Source organism: Recurvomyces mirabilis (genome assembly GCF_035927965.1).
Source record: "Recurvomyces mirabilis strain CCFEE 5264 chromosome Unknown scaffold_1, whole genome shotgun sequence".
NCBI classification, from domain to species: Eukaryota; Fungi; Ascomycota; class Dothideomycetes; order Mycosphaerellales; family Teratosphaeriaceae; genus Recurvomyces; species Recurvomyces mirabilis.
Window position 1 is genome coordinate 1021090 of NW_027041935.1, and position 16374 is coordinate 1037463.

The 16374-nt window shown below is 53.8% G+C and overlaps 7 protein-coding genes across 7 annotated transcripts; 3 read left to right on the forward strand and 4 right to left on the reverse strand.

Moving 5' to 3' along the window:
- Positions 1-1049: 1049 nt before the first annotated feature.
- Positions 1050-2696, forward strand: LTS14_000437 (uncharacterized protein; the record flags this gene model as incomplete). Its single annotated transcript, XM_064833150.1, has 3 exons — positions 1050-1264; positions 1319-1871; positions 1941-2696. The coding sequence occupies 3 exons, from the start codon at positions 1050-1052 to the stop codon at positions 2694-2696; spliced, it is 1524 nt and encodes a 507-aa protein (XP_064699419.1).
- Positions 2697-3129: 433 nt separating this feature from the next.
- rrb1 (Ribosome assembly protein rrb1) lies at positions 3130-4806 on the reverse strand (the record flags this gene model as incomplete). Its single annotated transcript, XM_064833151.1, has 2 exons — positions 3130-4673; positions 4740-4806. 2 exons carry the CDS (start codon positions 4804-4806, stop codon positions 3130-3132), a joined length of 1611 nt encoding a protein of 536 aa, XP_064699420.1.
- Positions 4807-5299: 493 nt separating this feature from the next.
- TEM1 (Ras GTPase tem1) lies at positions 5300-6378 on the forward strand (the record flags this gene model as incomplete). The annotated part of the gene is made up of 3 exons (XM_064833152.1): positions 5300-5780; positions 5846-6213; positions 6277-6378. The coding sequence occupies 3 exons, from the start codon at positions 5300-5302 to the stop codon at positions 6376-6378; spliced, it is 951 nt and encodes a 316-aa protein (XP_064699421.1).
- Positions 6379-7015: 637 nt separating this feature from the next.
- Positions 7016-10969, forward strand: LTS14_000440 (uncharacterized protein; the record flags this gene model as incomplete). Its single annotated transcript, XM_064833153.1, has 1 exon — positions 7016-10969. The coding sequence occupies one exon, from the start codon at positions 7016-7018 to the stop codon at positions 10967-10969; it is 3954 nt and encodes a 1317-aa protein (XP_064699422.1).
- A 504-nt stretch (positions 10970-11473) lies between these two features.
- LTS14_000441 (uncharacterized protein) lies at positions 11474-12109 on the reverse strand (the record flags this gene model as incomplete). The annotated part of the gene is made up of 4 exons (XM_064833154.1): positions 11474-11600; positions 11663-11794; positions 11857-11947; positions 12019-12109. The coding sequence occupies 4 exons, from the start codon at positions 12107-12109 to the stop codon at positions 11474-11476; spliced, it is 441 nt and encodes a 146-aa protein (XP_064699423.1).
- A 94-nt stretch (positions 12110-12203) lies between these two features.
- Positions 12204-13095, reverse strand: LTS14_000442 (uncharacterized protein; the record flags this gene model as incomplete). Its single annotated transcript, XM_064833155.1, has 4 exons — positions 12204-12455; positions 12516-12564; positions 12621-12816; positions 12930-13095. 4 exons carry the CDS (start codon positions 13093-13095, stop codon positions 12204-12206), a joined length of 663 nt encoding a protein of 220 aa, XP_064699424.1.
- Positions 13096-14293: 1198 nt separating this feature from the next.
- Positions 14294-16190, reverse strand: LTS14_000443 (uncharacterized protein; the record flags this gene model as incomplete). The annotated part of the gene is made up of 2 exons (XM_064833156.1): positions 14294-14307; positions 14366-16190. The coding sequence occupies 2 exons, from the start codon at positions 16188-16190 to the stop codon at positions 14294-14296; spliced, it is 1839 nt and encodes a 612-aa protein (XP_064699425.1).
- Positions 16191-16374: the final 184 nt, after the last annotated feature.

Genomic DNA, 16374 nt, shown 5'->3' on the forward strand with positions numbered 1-16374 from the left:
ACTGTCGTGTGTTCCTCGTGCATGAATTTCACAATGGGTGTACCAAAGACAAGACGATGTTAAACATCTGAAGAATGGTTGTATGCGAAGGCGTTTCTTCAAAAGACCTTATCTCACCACCTTCGATCCCAATTTCCCACCCTCAGACGCCCTACCTCTACATACCCTGGTCCTTGGCCTCTGACCGACCCGCCTTCATTTGCCAGATTTCCCCTGAGCACAATTTGGCCTGAGCGCTCTCGCTTTTAGGGTTTAGTCAGGCAGGAGCGAACGGTTCCCGAGCGGGCCGAGCGCAACATCTTCCTTCCTTCCCGAATCGCCGACAAGGTTGAAAATCATATGCGCGCCAATACATCACTTCATCGTTAGCGTCCCGCGTGTGCTACACGGTGACATTTGTTTGACGACGTCGTAATGAGTGTCCATATGCAGGCATTCTGCGCTGTCTATAGGATGCATTCGCCCACAGCGCCATGACTGGAGCCCAATGGCGAGTCGTACGTTGGCCAGCGTAGCAACGCACTAGTCGACCGCCCCGGAGTGTGTCACCAGCCAAAGCCCATCGTTACGACTGGACAGCCACGAGAGGTATGACAGTGGACTCTGGGCATCATGCGAAACGACGCTGCAGAGCTGCACGAGTTGTCTAGGTTGCTACACGAGCTAGGCGAATGGTGCCTATCTGAGACCTTCAAGCAGCAGCGCGAGAGCACCATTGGTCTCCAAGTATCTTCACGCTCAGATGAGATCCCTCAACGATTATCGTTCTGCTGCTCTCAGCCTGGAATCGTCGCACATCACCAGAGATAAGCCCACTCGTTGTGAATGAGCACTTTCTGTTCGTCTGTCTGCACATTGTTGCTGGTGACCATGTTCCCAGCAATGGCATTGTCGAACGGCCGAGTATCCAGAAAAATTCCTTTGTCTGTCAACTATGATCGCCTTGTTGTGGTCTATAGTGCAGCTCGAGACACAGTGCCAGCTGGGCAGAGTGAGCAGTACTTAAAAGCAGGTGAACTATCCTCCATTGACCTACGTTAAACCAGAACATGAACAACGACACCAGCGACGCCACCATGAGCCAAGGATACACACCACAGACACCGACCACGGCCAGAAACATCAAGGATGTAGCAGCCTTGGGCCCTGACAGTGTGTACAGACCTCACCACGTCACACATGTCTGCTTTCCAGCCCCGTCCCTCTTGTCTGCACACCATAAGGACGCCGAAACAGTGTTTGACATCATGAACGCTCATGGAAGGTATGCGCTCCTACCACTGATCATTGATATCGCAGTGACTCATCATACAACCAGGAACGAGGAGCGCGAGAGCGACTTCTACAGCATGGAAATCACCAGCAAGCCAGGTCTAAGGGGCATTCCCGATCTGTCGAACAAGACGACATTGACACAACTCTTGGCAGATATGGCCAAAGCTACCAGCGCTGTAGGAGAAACGCTAATTCAGGTTCATGCGTACACACCAGCTGGACATGAAATCCAGAAGCATTCTGGCGCAATTATCGACGATTCACGCTTTCTCAGGATCCAGCGGACGACATGTCACCGCGACCTCCAAGGTATCCTTGCTCTGCGCCGCCGCAGGTACAAAGGCCGCTACATCGATCTGCAACAACTGCCAGAGGGCCAGGAATGGATACGTGATATCCACGACTTGATTGGTATGCGCAACGACCGTGCCTATAGACACATTCGTGTTCGCATGGGACGGGATCACGCCGCGCGAGAAAGGTTCGCGGACACCATACCTCTGCATTTCAAAGCACCACGCTACCCGCCTTTCGGAGAGCACTTCCCGACCTTGATCAGGACCATCAGCTCCACTCTGCTAAGCGAAGATGAAGCAGTCTGTTCAATCTGCACTGATATTTTCGACGATGCGGATCATCAAGCCCAGGAGCTCGACTGTCAATAGCCCGTCAAGCATCTTTTCGGTAAATCTTGTCTGCTAGACTGGTGTAACGCCACCGGTCCCGAAAATGTAGGCTGTCCCACCTGTCGCGCCAAGATCTTCACAGACGAGTCCACAATCGCTTATCTTAACTACGGTGTCCGTGGGCCCGACCTTAAAACCTACGAGCCAGATCCCAGGTACACCAATTACGAGAATTGGGAGCGCTCCTGCGACGATGTCGACAAGAATCTCGCATCTAACAACGGCGCTACCATCGATATCGAGCCGGAGATCTTGACGGAGATCCTACAGCACTTCCTCTTCAATGCTCGTCTGGAACCGGAGGTCTCTACACCACTACAGCTCCAGCCCGTGCATCGGGCAGAACTTCCTATCTTTGTCTCTGAATTCGAGCGGACGTACCAATATTTCAGCGGACCTGACTACACCCACGTCGAGGAGCTGGGTTTCTGGGCGCCCGAGAAGTTCGGCACGACCGCCGCCCTCGTACAGCTCATGAATCGCAGGTTCGTCTCTGAATTCGCACGACGCTTCGGGACTGTTGCCAACACGGCGGCGTACAAGGTGACGGCATGCGAAATGGATAGGGAGGCGAAAGGGGATGAGTTGGAAACCGAATTGGCAATGGAGATTAGAGAGCAAGGACGGCGGCCGCCTCATGGGAGATTTCCTTCACGCGGACGATCTGCGACGGTTGATCAGGGGGAGTCTTGGCAAGTGGGAGGAAAGGGTGAGGATGCCGTATGGACTTTATGAGTTCACGGAGAAAGTGGTTAATCGGACACTGCAGTTTGTGCATTTGAGGTAATGCGGATGCGAGGCTGAGAGCGGACAGCGTGGAAGTGGCGTGCAGTTCCATTATCATGGGTTGAGATGTATTACTGCCGTCGTGGCGAAGACGCGGCTGAAGGTACAGATGATCAGGTGGGAAAAGGTGGCGTAGCCCTGATAGTCTACTGAGATGGGAGCCGCGTGGTGTGGCAGGAGGTAGATCACGCTCTGGTTGAACCTGTCGTCTATTCCTCCTGGTCGGCTCCTGTGCATTGCAGCCATAGGATTTGTGGTCGCTTAGGAATGACGTGGAAACTACACTTTAGCAGCCGCAGCACCAGTATCAAGTAGCAAGGCAGGAAACCAGAAAGTCAAAGGAGAAGTCCCGAGCTTGCCAAATTGGATACAAGATATCAATCTAGACACTAATCGTTCTAAAAACCCCAAATCCACCCATCCCCGTCGCGACACTAACACCCGGGATCTGCGGATGCCAATGCGATTCTTTCACCCCCTCCATAAAATGTACAAACAGCAATTGCGGGGGCACGTCCTTCACATCCGCCGTATACCTCGACTCCTCATCATCCAACTCCACAGCCAAATCCCAAAGCGTGAGCGTATTATCCCCCGAGCAGACGGAAATGATACTATCGTCCGCGGGATGCCATTCCAGACCCGTGATTTGCTCTTTATGGAAATTAAAGTGCGCAACGGGTTTGCTCGTCTTAGCACTTTCCTGCGATTTCCAACTCCGTAAGTCCCAGACTGACCAAGTCCCGTCTTCGTGACCGGAGGCGAGGAGATGCGGGGTTTGTTTCGACCAGGACAAGACGTTCGCGTCGCTTTCACTCACTTTCACGGATATGGCGGGTGCGGAACGGGTCTTGGCTCGGGCGTCCCAGATTTTGACCGTGCCGTCTGCGGAGCAAGAGGAGAAGACGTTGCGTTCGTTGGGCGACCATTGCACTTCTTCTATACTGCTTGTGTGGCCTGTGTAAGGTGTGGTGTCTGTTACGAAGCCGCCGCCTTCGGTCCGGGTGGTGGCGAAGATTTTGCCGGTGGTGTCGCCGGTTATGAGTTTGCCGGCTGGAATTAAGGGGGACCAGTCTAGAGCATAGCCTTCGGATTTTTTGTGGGCGCGGATGGTGGAGAGGGGTTTGTTGGAGTTAGGGGGAAGTTGGTAGCCCGGGGTGTCGAAGGAGGTGAGGTGGGGGGTTATGTCGTGCAGGAGGATGTCGCCTGATTCTTGCATTGAGGCTGTGATTGTTGTTGGCAAGGTGGCGGAGTTGGTTTGGGGCGATTGGTGGGCGCGGATGCGGTTGGTGGTGCTGATTAAGGGTATGCTTTTCATTTCGAGGATTGGATCGGTCGTTGCTTCGTCGTCATCATCGTCCTCGTCGTCGGAGTCGATGTTGCCGGCTTGTTCGTTGCGGGATAGGCCGGAGAGTTTCATAACCATAAGTTGGTTCTCTCGTTCGCGACCTCGAGCTGCTTGCGTGCCTCCCACAGCATAGACGGTTGCCGGGTAGGATTTGCGGTTGTCTCCTAGTTGGTCCCTGATGATGTCGAATGATAGACAAGGCCACGGTGTCTCAAGCGTATGCAGCATTTCGTATGTCGATAAATCGGGTGCCAACGTCTGTCCAGCGTCCAGTTTATGTCTTCCTGGTATGAATGTCTCTCGATCGACCTCCATCGCACCCGCTGCCCTCTCCTCTGCCTCTCGCTCCTCATCCGGTCTACCGTCGACTCCCGCCTCGAGAACGTCATCTTCACTCTCATACTCGTCTTCGAACTCATCCTCAAACTGCTCGCCGTCCGCCAAGCCACCATCGTTCACAGGCCTCTCTCCCGCCTTCAAGGCCTGCGGAGAGGTCTGTTCATCGTCTTCTGCTGCACGCTTTGCCATCTTTGAATACTCAAACTTGGGATGGCTTTGTAATGCGATTGCCCAAGACGCTATGTTTCAAGCGTGATAGTTCTGCGAATGCACTGGACTGTATGCGACAGAATCTTCTTACTGACCACAGCGGGACTCGACCAAATTTCCCACCCTCTTATCGATTGCAATCCTTAGCGCGTTGACATGCATAAAACTAGCCTTTGGCAAGTGAGCGCGTAGTGAGAGCTGATTCGCCGGCCGTCATAGGACGGGTTCCGCCAACCGCGAACCCATTATTGCTGCGAGAACTCCCTATGACAGGCTGCGAGAGCTGAAGCCGGGGACACTGCCATTGCTAATGTATATCTGACAATTTGACGAAGTTTCTCACCGAACAATCCTGCTCGTTCGAGACACGCTTGTGCAACGGAACGAGTACCGACTGGCACGCAAAACACGACACCTGCATCTACCCTCTCACCATCCACGGCAAAGCCTGGGCAGCACCGACAGCCTGGGTCTACCCTATTCGACCACGCGTGCCGTTCCTGCAGCAAAGGAAGGCCCAGCCAAGACGAGGCACACGACCGTCGTCAACACATTACAGGCTAGCTGCAGTAGAGCTGTGTGGAGCAGCCATTGAGCAGCTGCCACGCTCGCAGCCGGCAGCAGCAGAAGCAGAAGCGGAAACAGGAGAGAAACCATGGACTATGGAAACGATGCCCACACTAGCGGCGGCGGCTCACAAGCCTCGATAGACGACGCGAGCATGCACACGATAACCGCCTCGACCCTGCAAAACCAATATCAAGCCCACGCCGCCCAACAACAGCAACAACAACAAGCACAACAGCAACAACAGCAATCACAACCCCAATACGAGCCCCGTCCACAGACCTCTTACTCCGACACGGGCTTCTCAAGACAGTACTCGCAATCCGCCGACAACACGCCCGACCACCACCTGCAGAATGGGAATGGGCTTAGTAGGCCACCTAGTACGCAGAGTCAAGGGTACAATGGTTCGCAGTCTGGAGGAGCAGGAGGGCAAGGGCAAACGGCACAGAAGAATGCGAGTGTGGTGATTAAAGTGGGGATGGTGGGAGATGCGCAGATCGGCAAGACCAGTTTGATGGTCAAGTATGTGGAGGGGAGTTGGGATGAGGACTATATCCAGACACTCGGTAAGGTTATGCAGCAGCGAAGGAGGAGTAATTGGGGGCGACATGCTAATGTGGACTTTGAACAGGCGTCAACTTCATGGAGAAAACGATCAGCATCCGCAACACCGAAATCACCTTCTCCATCTGGGACTTGGGAGGGCAACGCGAATTCGTGAATATGCTCCCGCTCGTCTGCAATGATGCCGTGGCGATCTTATTCATGTTCGACCTGACGCGGAAATCCACCCTCAACTCAATAAAGGAATGGTACCGACAAGGTCGCGGCTTCAACAAGACCGCGATTCCTTTCCTGGTAGGGACGAAGTACGATCATTTTGTCAACTTTCCACGGGAGGAGCAGGAGGAGATAAGTATGCAGGCGAAGCGGTTCGCGAAGGCTATGAAGGCTAGTTTGATCTTTTCGAGTACTTCGCATTCTATTAATGTGCAGAAGGTGAGCTCGAATTCAACAACAATCTGATTGGGTCAAGGGGCAATGCTAATGCGTTTGTTGCAGATCTTCAAGATCGTTCTGGCGAAGGCTTTCGACTTACGGTGCACGATTCCAGAGATAGAGAACGTGGGTGAGCCGCTGCTGCTGTATCAGGCTATGGGTTGAGAGGTGCTTGCTTGCGACCGACTAGGCGATGTGATGAAGTGACGGGGACATGCATCAGATGATACGGGGATGGAGAAGGCGATTTTCTTGTGGCTGCACGCTGGCTGGCTGGCACTTTTGCACACAATGCAAAGCACGTGAGGATGACCGACATGGAAATGCTTGTACGCTGTTCGACGAGGAGATGTGACGCAAAGGACGGATTGTAGAAGGTCTACAGAGGGGCTCAGTGTGGCGAAAAGTAATGGCATCGTGCTTCACGGCGAGCAGTGACGGGGTCATGGGCCGTGTATTATGCAGTATCATAGTGTCTTTAGCGATCAAAGCATGCCTGGTCGAAACATCAACTCATTCGGATTTGTAATCAGTGGAGGGACTCAAGGGGATATTCACACTCTATGACCGTGCCTCAAGGCTTCCATTTCTTGGACCCCGCGCTTTGAGCCAGGCAGGCACGCGTGCCCCACTATTTATTCCGATGACATGGTAAAGCCGTCTCTCGCGTTTGCAACCTTGAGCTCTACACAATTTCTCTCACTTCGCATTCCCTCTCACCTCCACTACAACCGAGTGAGCGCACCCCAAACATCACCCCATTGCCACCGCACCGCCTCGGCGGCCACACCACCCATCCACCATGGCCGCCCAAGGCGTCCCCACCAACCCCTCCTCCCACAACATCGCCACCATCCTCCCCAAACTCTCCGACCAAGACCCAGACATCCGCTACATGACGCTCAACGACCTGCATAAGATGCTCCTCGTTGGCGGACCCAACTTCCTGTCCCACGACTACACTACCTGCGCCAAACTGGTCGAAGGCCTGCTCCACACCCTCAACGACAGCAATGGGGATGTGCAGAATATGAGTGTACAAACGCTGGGTGCGTTCGTGAAGAAGGCGCCGGAGAGCATTCTGTGTCCGACGATCGAGAAGGTTTCTCAGGTCAAGACGGGGAATAGTGTGGATACGACCCTTGCGGCGACGGCTGTGAGACAGATTGTTACGAGTCTGGCGCAGCCTGTGGCGGGCGTACCAAGGAGTGGGAAGGTCTTGGAGGCGTACAATGCCATTTCCAAAGCGTTGATCCCGAGACTAGTGGGCAAGGTCGTGGTGCCGGTGCCTAATGCAAAGGGTCTACCTTCGCCTCCTAGAGGGATGCTGGAGGATGATCTAGCGAGTGGACATGACAGTAATGCGATTGATTTGCTCACAGATGTGGCGAGGTGTTTTGGACCGATGTTGCAGGAGGTGGAGTTGCAGGCATTGGAGCAGATTTGTATGAGGATTCTGGAGGCGGAGAAGTGTGGGATGGTGATGAAGAAGAAGGCTGTTACTGCGATTGCGGCGCTGTCGCCGTATTTCACGGATGGACTATTGGCGCATCATGTGAGCTATTCGATTGAGCAGCTCAGGCAGCCGCATATAACTTCGCAGCAGCGCAAGCTGTATCTGCAGGTCTATGGGAGTTTGGCGAAGACGATTCCGCAGAAGTTTGGGCCTTATCTCAAGACTCTTACGCCGTTCGTGCTGGCTCCGCTGAGTCAGGAGGAGCTTGAGCAACAGCGTGAGTCGGAGGCTGAGAACGAGGGCGAGCGTGATGTTCAGCTTGAGGAGGCCCGCGAAGCTGCTCTCGTAGCTATCGAGAACTTCTTGCAGGCTTGTGCTCAGGATATGAAGGCTTACATTAAGGATGTCGCGGACTCGTCGACACGATTCCTGAAGTACGAGCCTAACGTCGCGGACGACGAGGACGAGGAAATGGAGGAAGAGGATGAGGATGAGGAGGAATTTGAGGCCGACGAGGACTTTGAGGAGGAGACCGGTTTCGACGATGAGGACGATGTGAGCTGGAAAGTACGTCGCTGCTCGGCCAAGACCTTGCATGCTCTGATTGATACTCTCGATCCGAACGATCCTGTGGTTTATGGTCAGATCGCACCAGCGCTGATTGTGCGGTTCAAGGAGAAGGAGGAGAGTGTGCGCAACGAGGTCATTGCTACGCTCGCTTTCCTGATCGCGAAGACTGGTTTCAGCGCTGCTGGTCATGCAGACAATCATCACAGCACAGCCCAACCAAGCAGGAAGAGGAGACGAGGCTTTAGTGAATCACTCGGCTCTGATCATTCTGCTCATCACCATACCAATGGCTATGCTTCGCCGAGCACACCACCGCCTACGGATAAGGCGACGCAGGGTCTAGCTAAGATGAACCCGGAAGTTGTCAAGGCAGTGGCAAAGTTACTGAAGAGCAATACTGTCCCCACGACTTCGAAACAAGCTCTTGTATCTCTCATCAAAGACATGGTCATCGCCCAGAAAGGTGGCCTAGCTGACCGCACCGACCAAGTCCTTGACCCTGTCATCGATGTCCTCAGCACACTCGGCTCGAACCCTGCGAGCAACAGCCTCCGCGTTGAGATCATGCATCAGCTTCGCGTCATTGCCGAGTACCACAGCAGTAGTGTTATTCAACCTGCCAAGGTTGTTCCGGCTCTGGCGAAGGCGAGTAAAGACCGGTATGCCAAAGTTTCTGCTGAGGCGCTGGCAACTATCGAGGCTTACATCAAGGCTCTCACCCCACCGCGAGCTACGAAGGCACAGAGTGGGCAGTACCTGTCTCAGCTATATCAGGTTGCTGTTGAGAGAGTCGGTGCCACGGACACAGATACCGAGGTCAGGCAGAAGGCTGTCCAGGCTCTCGGTCTCCTTATTGGTCGCACGAGCGGTTCCACTGGCGCCAATCTGCTAAGCCAGAACGATCGTTTTGCGGGCCAACAGATCATTGCCGAAAGACTACGGAACGAGCTCACTCGTCTTGCTTGTGTGCGTGCCGTCGACACGATTGCCGTGCTGGCCCAGAGTCCGCAGGACTTCAAGCCCGGCTGGGTTGATGCTGTTGCATTGGAGCTTGGCGCTCAACTCAACAAGGCTAGTCGGTCTTTGCGTGGAGCTAGCTTGGCTGCGTTGAAGATGCTTGCTGTAAATCAGGCATCGCGGGAGTCCTTGAGCGATAGCACGATCAGCCAGCTGGTCAGCATGCTGGTGTCGTTACTGAGGCCGGATGATCTGCATATGATGGGTCCGGCACTGATCGTTCTGGCAGCTTTCGCAAAGGATAGACCTACCCTCGTCGCTACGGGTGACGTTATCAGCGGTATCTGCGCGATCGTGGTTTCGTCTTCGATCACGGGTGTCGCTCTCGATGCACTGGTTACTTGTGTGGATGCAATTGGACAAGCTGGCGCGGGACAGAATCTCATGCAGGCTTTGCTCAATGTCGGCACGCAAGGTGATCCCGATATCACTGGGCAAGTCATCGGGACTCTGCTTGTGGCGGGTGGAGAGGGCAAGATGGGCGTCAGGCTGGCCGACTTCACGAGGGAGCTCTCGGTGCAGCAGGATGAGACGAAGAAGTGTCTGGCGCTTTCTGTGCTTGGCGAGGCTGCTCTGCGGCTGGGTACGAGCTGTCCCCTCAAGCCTACTAGCTTTACGCCTTACTTCGCCGACAATAGCGACAAGGTCAAGTTGTCTGCTGCTGTTGCTCTTGGCCGTGCGGGCGCTGGTGATGTCAAGACATACTTGCCTAGCATTATGGAGGCCTTGAATTCGAATGAGCGTCAGTATCTGCTGCTGCACTCCGTCAAGGAACTCCTACAGCACAGCAACGCCGAGGAGGATATCAAGCCATATATGGAAGTGCTGTGGCAGAACATCGTCAACTCTGGCCAAGCAGAAGACAACAAGGTCGTCGGGGCTGAGTGTATTGGTCGTCTCGCCATCATCGACCCTGCGGCCTATCTCCCTCAACTCCAGACCTTCCTCCAGAACTCGAATCCTGCTGATCGCGGCATGGTGATCTCAGCTTTACGCTACGTCTTTTCCGAGACTGAAGGAGGCTACGATGATAACCTGCGAACAACCATCATCCCCATGCTAGCCACCATGCTCGCCGACAATAACCTCGACAACCAACGCATGTCCCTCACCACCTTCAACTCAGCCCTGCACAATAAGCCCGACCTCGTGCTCCCCCACCTTCAAGACTTACTCCCCTACGCCATGCGCGCCACCGTCATTCGCCCCGAACTCGTACGCGAAGTCAAAATGGGTCCCTTCACGCTGAAAGTCGACGATGGTAAGGACATGCGACACTCCGCCTACGAAACCCTCTACGCACTCCTCGATACCCCAGCCTCGCGCCAACGCCTCGACATTCCTGCCTTCTACGACCGCATCGTAGCCGGTCTAGGCGACGAACACGAAATCAAAATCCTCTGCTGTCTTGTGCTGTCTAAACTCCTCGTGATCGCCCCAGCGGAGACGATGAGGAGGTTGGATGATTTGGCTGCTGCGCTGAGAGCGGTGTTGGCAGAGAAGTTGAAGGAGAATGCTGTCAAGCAGGATGTGGAGAAGTTGAATGAAAGGCAGAAGGCTGTCATTAAGGTCTCGGTCGTGCTTAATAAGGGGGCTGCGGCGGGGGTGGAGGAGAGCAGAGGATGGAGGGATTATTTTGAGTGGGTCAGGAAGGAAATGGCGCCGTTGCTTAAGACGGCTGAGGAGGAAATGAGAGGGGCGGCGGAGTTTTGAGGTGCGTATGAGTGGTTTGGGGCTGAAGGCATCTTCCATGTTGAGTAGACAGTCTGCAATAGGAGCTTTGTGGCCCGTGAGCTGGGACGATGTCCACATCAGCGCATGCTACGGAGATTGAGCAAAAGCGTGTGGGACGGGCAGTGGACAAGATGGACGGCGTGGATAGATTGAGCATAGCATAGCGCTGCATGATATCGCGTGCTTCCATATCGTAGCATAGCGTAGCATAGCGCTTCAACTCGCACAGATCAGAAACATACTCTTTCACGCCTGTGCTTGTGCCCGCGCGTGCACTGTTCCTTGCACTTGTCTTGAGGTGAGAATATAGTTGCTACCTGACTTGCGTGACGTTCCATTACGTGGTTGATTGATGGCTTTGACATAGTATATCAAGCTCGGGAAGACATTGATGGTCTCGCTGATGAACCTTGATGCTGAGACCGTCCCAACCATCGCCGTGACCAAAGTCTGCTTAAGTCGCTAGTCTCTCTTGATTCACTCTCAAGTCCACCGGAGAATAGGCTTGATGGTAGTGCCATCGTGCATCTCCTTAAGTGCCTGCTCGAACTGATCCGCAGGCATGAACTTGACCAGTTTGTCGACAGGGAAGCGACCCTCGCGGTACCACCTGAAGTGCCATTAGTCCAATATCCGCCATAGCATTGAATTTTTGACGGGGTGGCAACTTACTGGATCATCTTAGGCACATACTCAGGCGGATACGCCTCTCCCTCGATTGCACCAGCTACTGACTTGCCAGCGGCCATGAACTCGAACAAATTGAAGTCGAGGTTGAAGTCAAACGGTGCACTTCCGACTTGGCTAAAGGAGTGTCAATTAGCACGACCCTACAGCAAATGAGGGCGTGGATAGTGGGCACTTACATGTAGCGGCCTTTGTTTCGCATGGCAGCTACACCGGCTTTGATGAGAGGTGGAGCACCTGTGGTATCAATCGCTACAGTCGGACCGAGACCTGCCAAGCATATGGTCAGCAATCTACCAAGGACTAATCCATGTCTCTCGGCGATGTGGATGCCTCATTACCTTCGGCTGCCTCTTTGATAGCATCGGGGAGCGACTTGTCACCAAGTTTGGAGCCGTCAATTACATGCGTTGCACCCAATTCCTTTGCCATCTGAAGGCGTGACTCTATACGGTCCACGCCGATAATCATACGGCAGCTGGGCTGCATTAGCTGGATTCGTCTAGAGTCTCTCTCGCGGCAGAAATCACCCTTGGACTTTTGCGCCCATGATGGCACTAAGACCCACGCCACCCAGACCAAGAATCAAGACGATGTCATCCTTTGTTGCTTTGGCGGCATTGATCACTGTCCCTGACCCAGTCTGGATGCCGCAACCCAGAGGTGCGAAAAGCTCAAGCTCCTTCTTGTCGCGAACGAGATCTTTGGCGTTGACTACGCTGCATTCCCGGACTACGGAGAGGCTCGCGAAGGATGACTGTCCGAAGAACCCACCACCCTGTGCTGAAGTCAGCATCATACGCCTACATTTCTATGATTGAAGCATTCGAGTACGTACGGCCTCGGGCTCGCCGCCCTTGGAAGCCAAATGGAAATCCTTGTATGGCCTGTTCTAGACATGAGTATGTGGACGCTGTGATGGCGTTCCAGATCGAAAGCTCACCCGCCAAAGTTCAAGTCCATGAACTTGTTACAATTCGAGACATGGTCCGCCTTGCAAAGCTCGCAGGACTTGCAGAAGGCAAACGAGAGCAGCACTGGATCGCCAGCTTTCGCCACCGTCACTCCCTTGCCGACTTCTTTGACGTATCCGGAGCCTTCGTGCCCGAGTACTCTGGGGCTCACGCAAGTGTCAATATCTGTATCATCACACTCGTAGACTCTTACATACTAGAAAGCGATAGGAGCAGCTATGCAACCCGTTAGTCCACGGATCCAGTAGTCAGGACGAGAGACCAGGTCATCCACTCACCACCTCCCGGAAGATCGCCAATCAACACATCCGTGTGACAGACACCAGATGCCACCATCTCGATCAACAACTCGCCCTCACCCGGCTTCCTCACGCCCACCTCCTCCATCTTCCATCCGCCATTGGCATGCGTATCATGGCACACAATCGCTCGTCCAGAACTCATGTTGTCGGCTGAAAATGAAGCAGAAGGAGGTTCAGCGGCACGACCAAATAGATCTTGATATTCCCAAAGTTCACGAAGGGAAGGAGGGATGTTGTTTGACGCTCTTGCGGTCATAACAATAAGAAGGAAGGAAGGCACACCGGGCTTATAACGCACACTATACTCAACTTAGACTTTCAGTGCTCGCACGGCCGCAAGGGTTGGAATCGTGGTCATGTGGCCAATGAACATCACGTAGGCAGAGTAAGATCAAAGGTTCCATTCGACCTTCGAGCCCCGGCTGCTAGCAGCGGTTGCGTCTCCTCTGTTGTTGGCTCTTGGTTCGGTGGTGGGGTAAGCTCTAGGTGTCTCCGCAGTCTGTGGGCAAGGTGGCAGGGCTGCTATTACGGAGTATCATGCCATTAGAGGGAACTCTGACTCCAGTCGTCGTGCAAGACATGTGCTCAGTATGTCGTATGTTACCAGCAGTATTCCAAACACTCTGAGCTGAGAGAGAGCATTGTCGTTGCTTACGTGAATAAGCTTGGACGCCTTAGTCACGTGCCGAATCACTGCTAATGATAGACAGAAGTGCGTATGAAACATACAGGGCTGTACGAAGACGACTGCAGCATGGGTGTGTTCATCTCATCCCATTTAGCATCGCTATGCTACATAGAGATGCCTTTGCTAGAATACTTCGTACCATGCAGTGCAATTTCCCAAACCATCCCAAAGCTTCCACTCCAACTATTCCAAAAAGAACTCCCAATTCGTATCATATCTTCGCCATGATAATCGGTCGACATACACTGTCGAAATTTGCCGGATAGCAAATGCTGGCCAGAGGTCATGACCAACGAAGAATCCGTCTGTGCCCAGATCGTATCAAATCGCAATGCCCAGCAAGATCCAATATCTTGCAGTGAGCACAGTAGTAAGTAGTGGTATATCCTTGTCGTTCGCCGAGGAACGCCATGCTACGCTATGCTGGTCGTCAACAACAAAGATACGCCCTGCTCGTATGTGGCTGCCAAAAAACGCCATGCTAGTCGTGCAAGCAAGCTAAGAGTGCTCATCGACGCTCAATGGTGCCCCGTAGTGGAGCCATGAGTGTGGCTCTGGCCATGAGAGTGATGGTGATGATGATGTCTCCGATGCCTGCCCTCACCACCAGCGCCCTCTCCGCCTTCTCCAGCTTGTGATTGCGAGTCAGCAGCTACACACCAAAACCTGTGGCTGCCCCATGCCCCTTTCTGGCACTCCTTTGAGCAATATTTCGTTCTCCTACAACGCCGGCACTTCGCAAACTGTCGTGTAAACTCCTCCCACTTGCCGCACTGCCAGTATGCGCATTGCCTTATGCCGCCACGACTATCATCTTTGCGGCAGAGGTTGCGCATGACTACACCTGCCCAATACTGCATATCGCCTTGTTGTGGAGAATGCGGCGTTGATGCAGAGTGCGAGTGTCGGGATGAGGATGAGGAGGGCTTGGCCGTGAACTTTTCGATCAATGGGAAGATGTTGAACAGTGGCTGTGCCACGAACTCATTGTCCCACTCCTCATCTAGCTCTTCTTGAGTCGGGCCTGTGTCGATCGAAGGGTCGTAGTCAGGTTCTAGGACGCGGAGATCGGATCCAATCTTCAGTCGAGGGACGAGGTGAGATTTCTGGAAGTATGTTCGGAGGTTGCAGTATTTGGAGACGTATGCTAGAAGCTGTAGCGACATGAGGACGTCTTCGTCTCGAGGCATGGCGTGGGCGAGTGTCGAAGGGATCGTTGGTCGGTCGAGCGTGAGTCGTGATGGATACCATGCGGGTACTTGCTGCATGTTCGGTGGTGTTGCGTTTACAGCGTTGACTGGTGGTGGCATCTGTGTCTGTGGAAACGGTAGCTGTCCTTGTGTAGGTGTGACAGCAGGGTTAGTGCTGCCATCAAGGGATGCTCTGTGTGTGATGCTGAAAGTCTCGTCGTCTGCGCCTGTTACATCGGCTAGAGTTACCGACTCGCGTTGAGGCTCAAGCAAGCTCTCATCGTCCACAATGTCTTGCATGACAATGTCAGCTTGGAAGCCTACTACAGGCTCTGTCGGAACTTCAGCCGGCGGAGTCGAGTTATCGCTTGGTGACTCGTCTATTTGGCCGTCATCATCTGATCCTGAGATGGATAGCTGATGACGAATAGAGGGCCGCGGCCTCTGCCGTGTGCCACTCGTTGAAGCTTGAGGACTGCCTGGCCGAGCTACTGGTGTAGTCGGGCTTTGTGGCTGTGAGCTTAGTTCCGCGTGCAACGTTGGTACCATAGATGGTAAGCGGTCGATGTCGCGTACTGGCCTCAAGCCAAATGAACTCGTGGCGTTGCCGCGCAATGGCATTGCAGAAAGAGGTGTCTCTACAGATGCTCGGCTTGAGCCAAGGCTAGGTGAGGAGAAGTGTGAAGGACCGCCATGAGATCTCTGATGGTTATGCTGTCGTGGAAAAGTGGTCCTCTCGGGCGGTGTACTGAGGGACAGTACTGAGGTCGGACCAGTCGGCGTGATCTCACTGAGTGGCTCGTCTTGTTCCGGGTCGTTATCTGGTTCTGGAATGGCGATTGGGGGTGGCGCATGCCGTCTTGAGCGAGCTGCATGTTGATCCGCGGCATCGACTCTGCTAGAGCTGCGCGAGAAGCCTTTCGATGAGCCGAATGGGCATCTTCGCCTGCTCTCAAGCTCTTGTCTCTCCTTCAGCTTCTCCATCACCTGTACATAGTTGTCCAGGATAGTCGCAATGACAGGCACCATATCCGCCTCGACCACTCGTGTTCGTACTGCTTCAGAGCCTCGTACACCGATGTTTACAATGCATTGGAAAGCCAGATTCCACTTCCACATCTCCATGTTCTCCTTGCTTCTGCCTTCCTTGAGAATGCATACCAGTCGCTCAATACCGCCATCGACGGTAAGGATGTCCCGAATGCGGCCAGACGATGTTGTGAGGTATGCAAGGTTGTTGAGTGAATTTATGAGGGACAAAGTAGAAGTGCAGTCGAGCGCCCTGCGGTCATAAAGGGCGGTAGTGATCCCGACAGAGGCCTTGTTGGCATTGGGTATGCTGAAATTGACTTCCCTCATGCTCACGAGCTATCGTGTTGAAGTGCTGAGCAGACTTTGACAGTTCTGATCAGGGACTTCCTGGGAGGCAAACTCGGTGTAAGCCGATGCCTTGGCACACTCGGCGATGATGTTGTGGTTGGGCGACAGTGGCGTGTTTGGAGCGCCAGCGACACTGTTTGCTCCGAGTACAGCACACTGTATA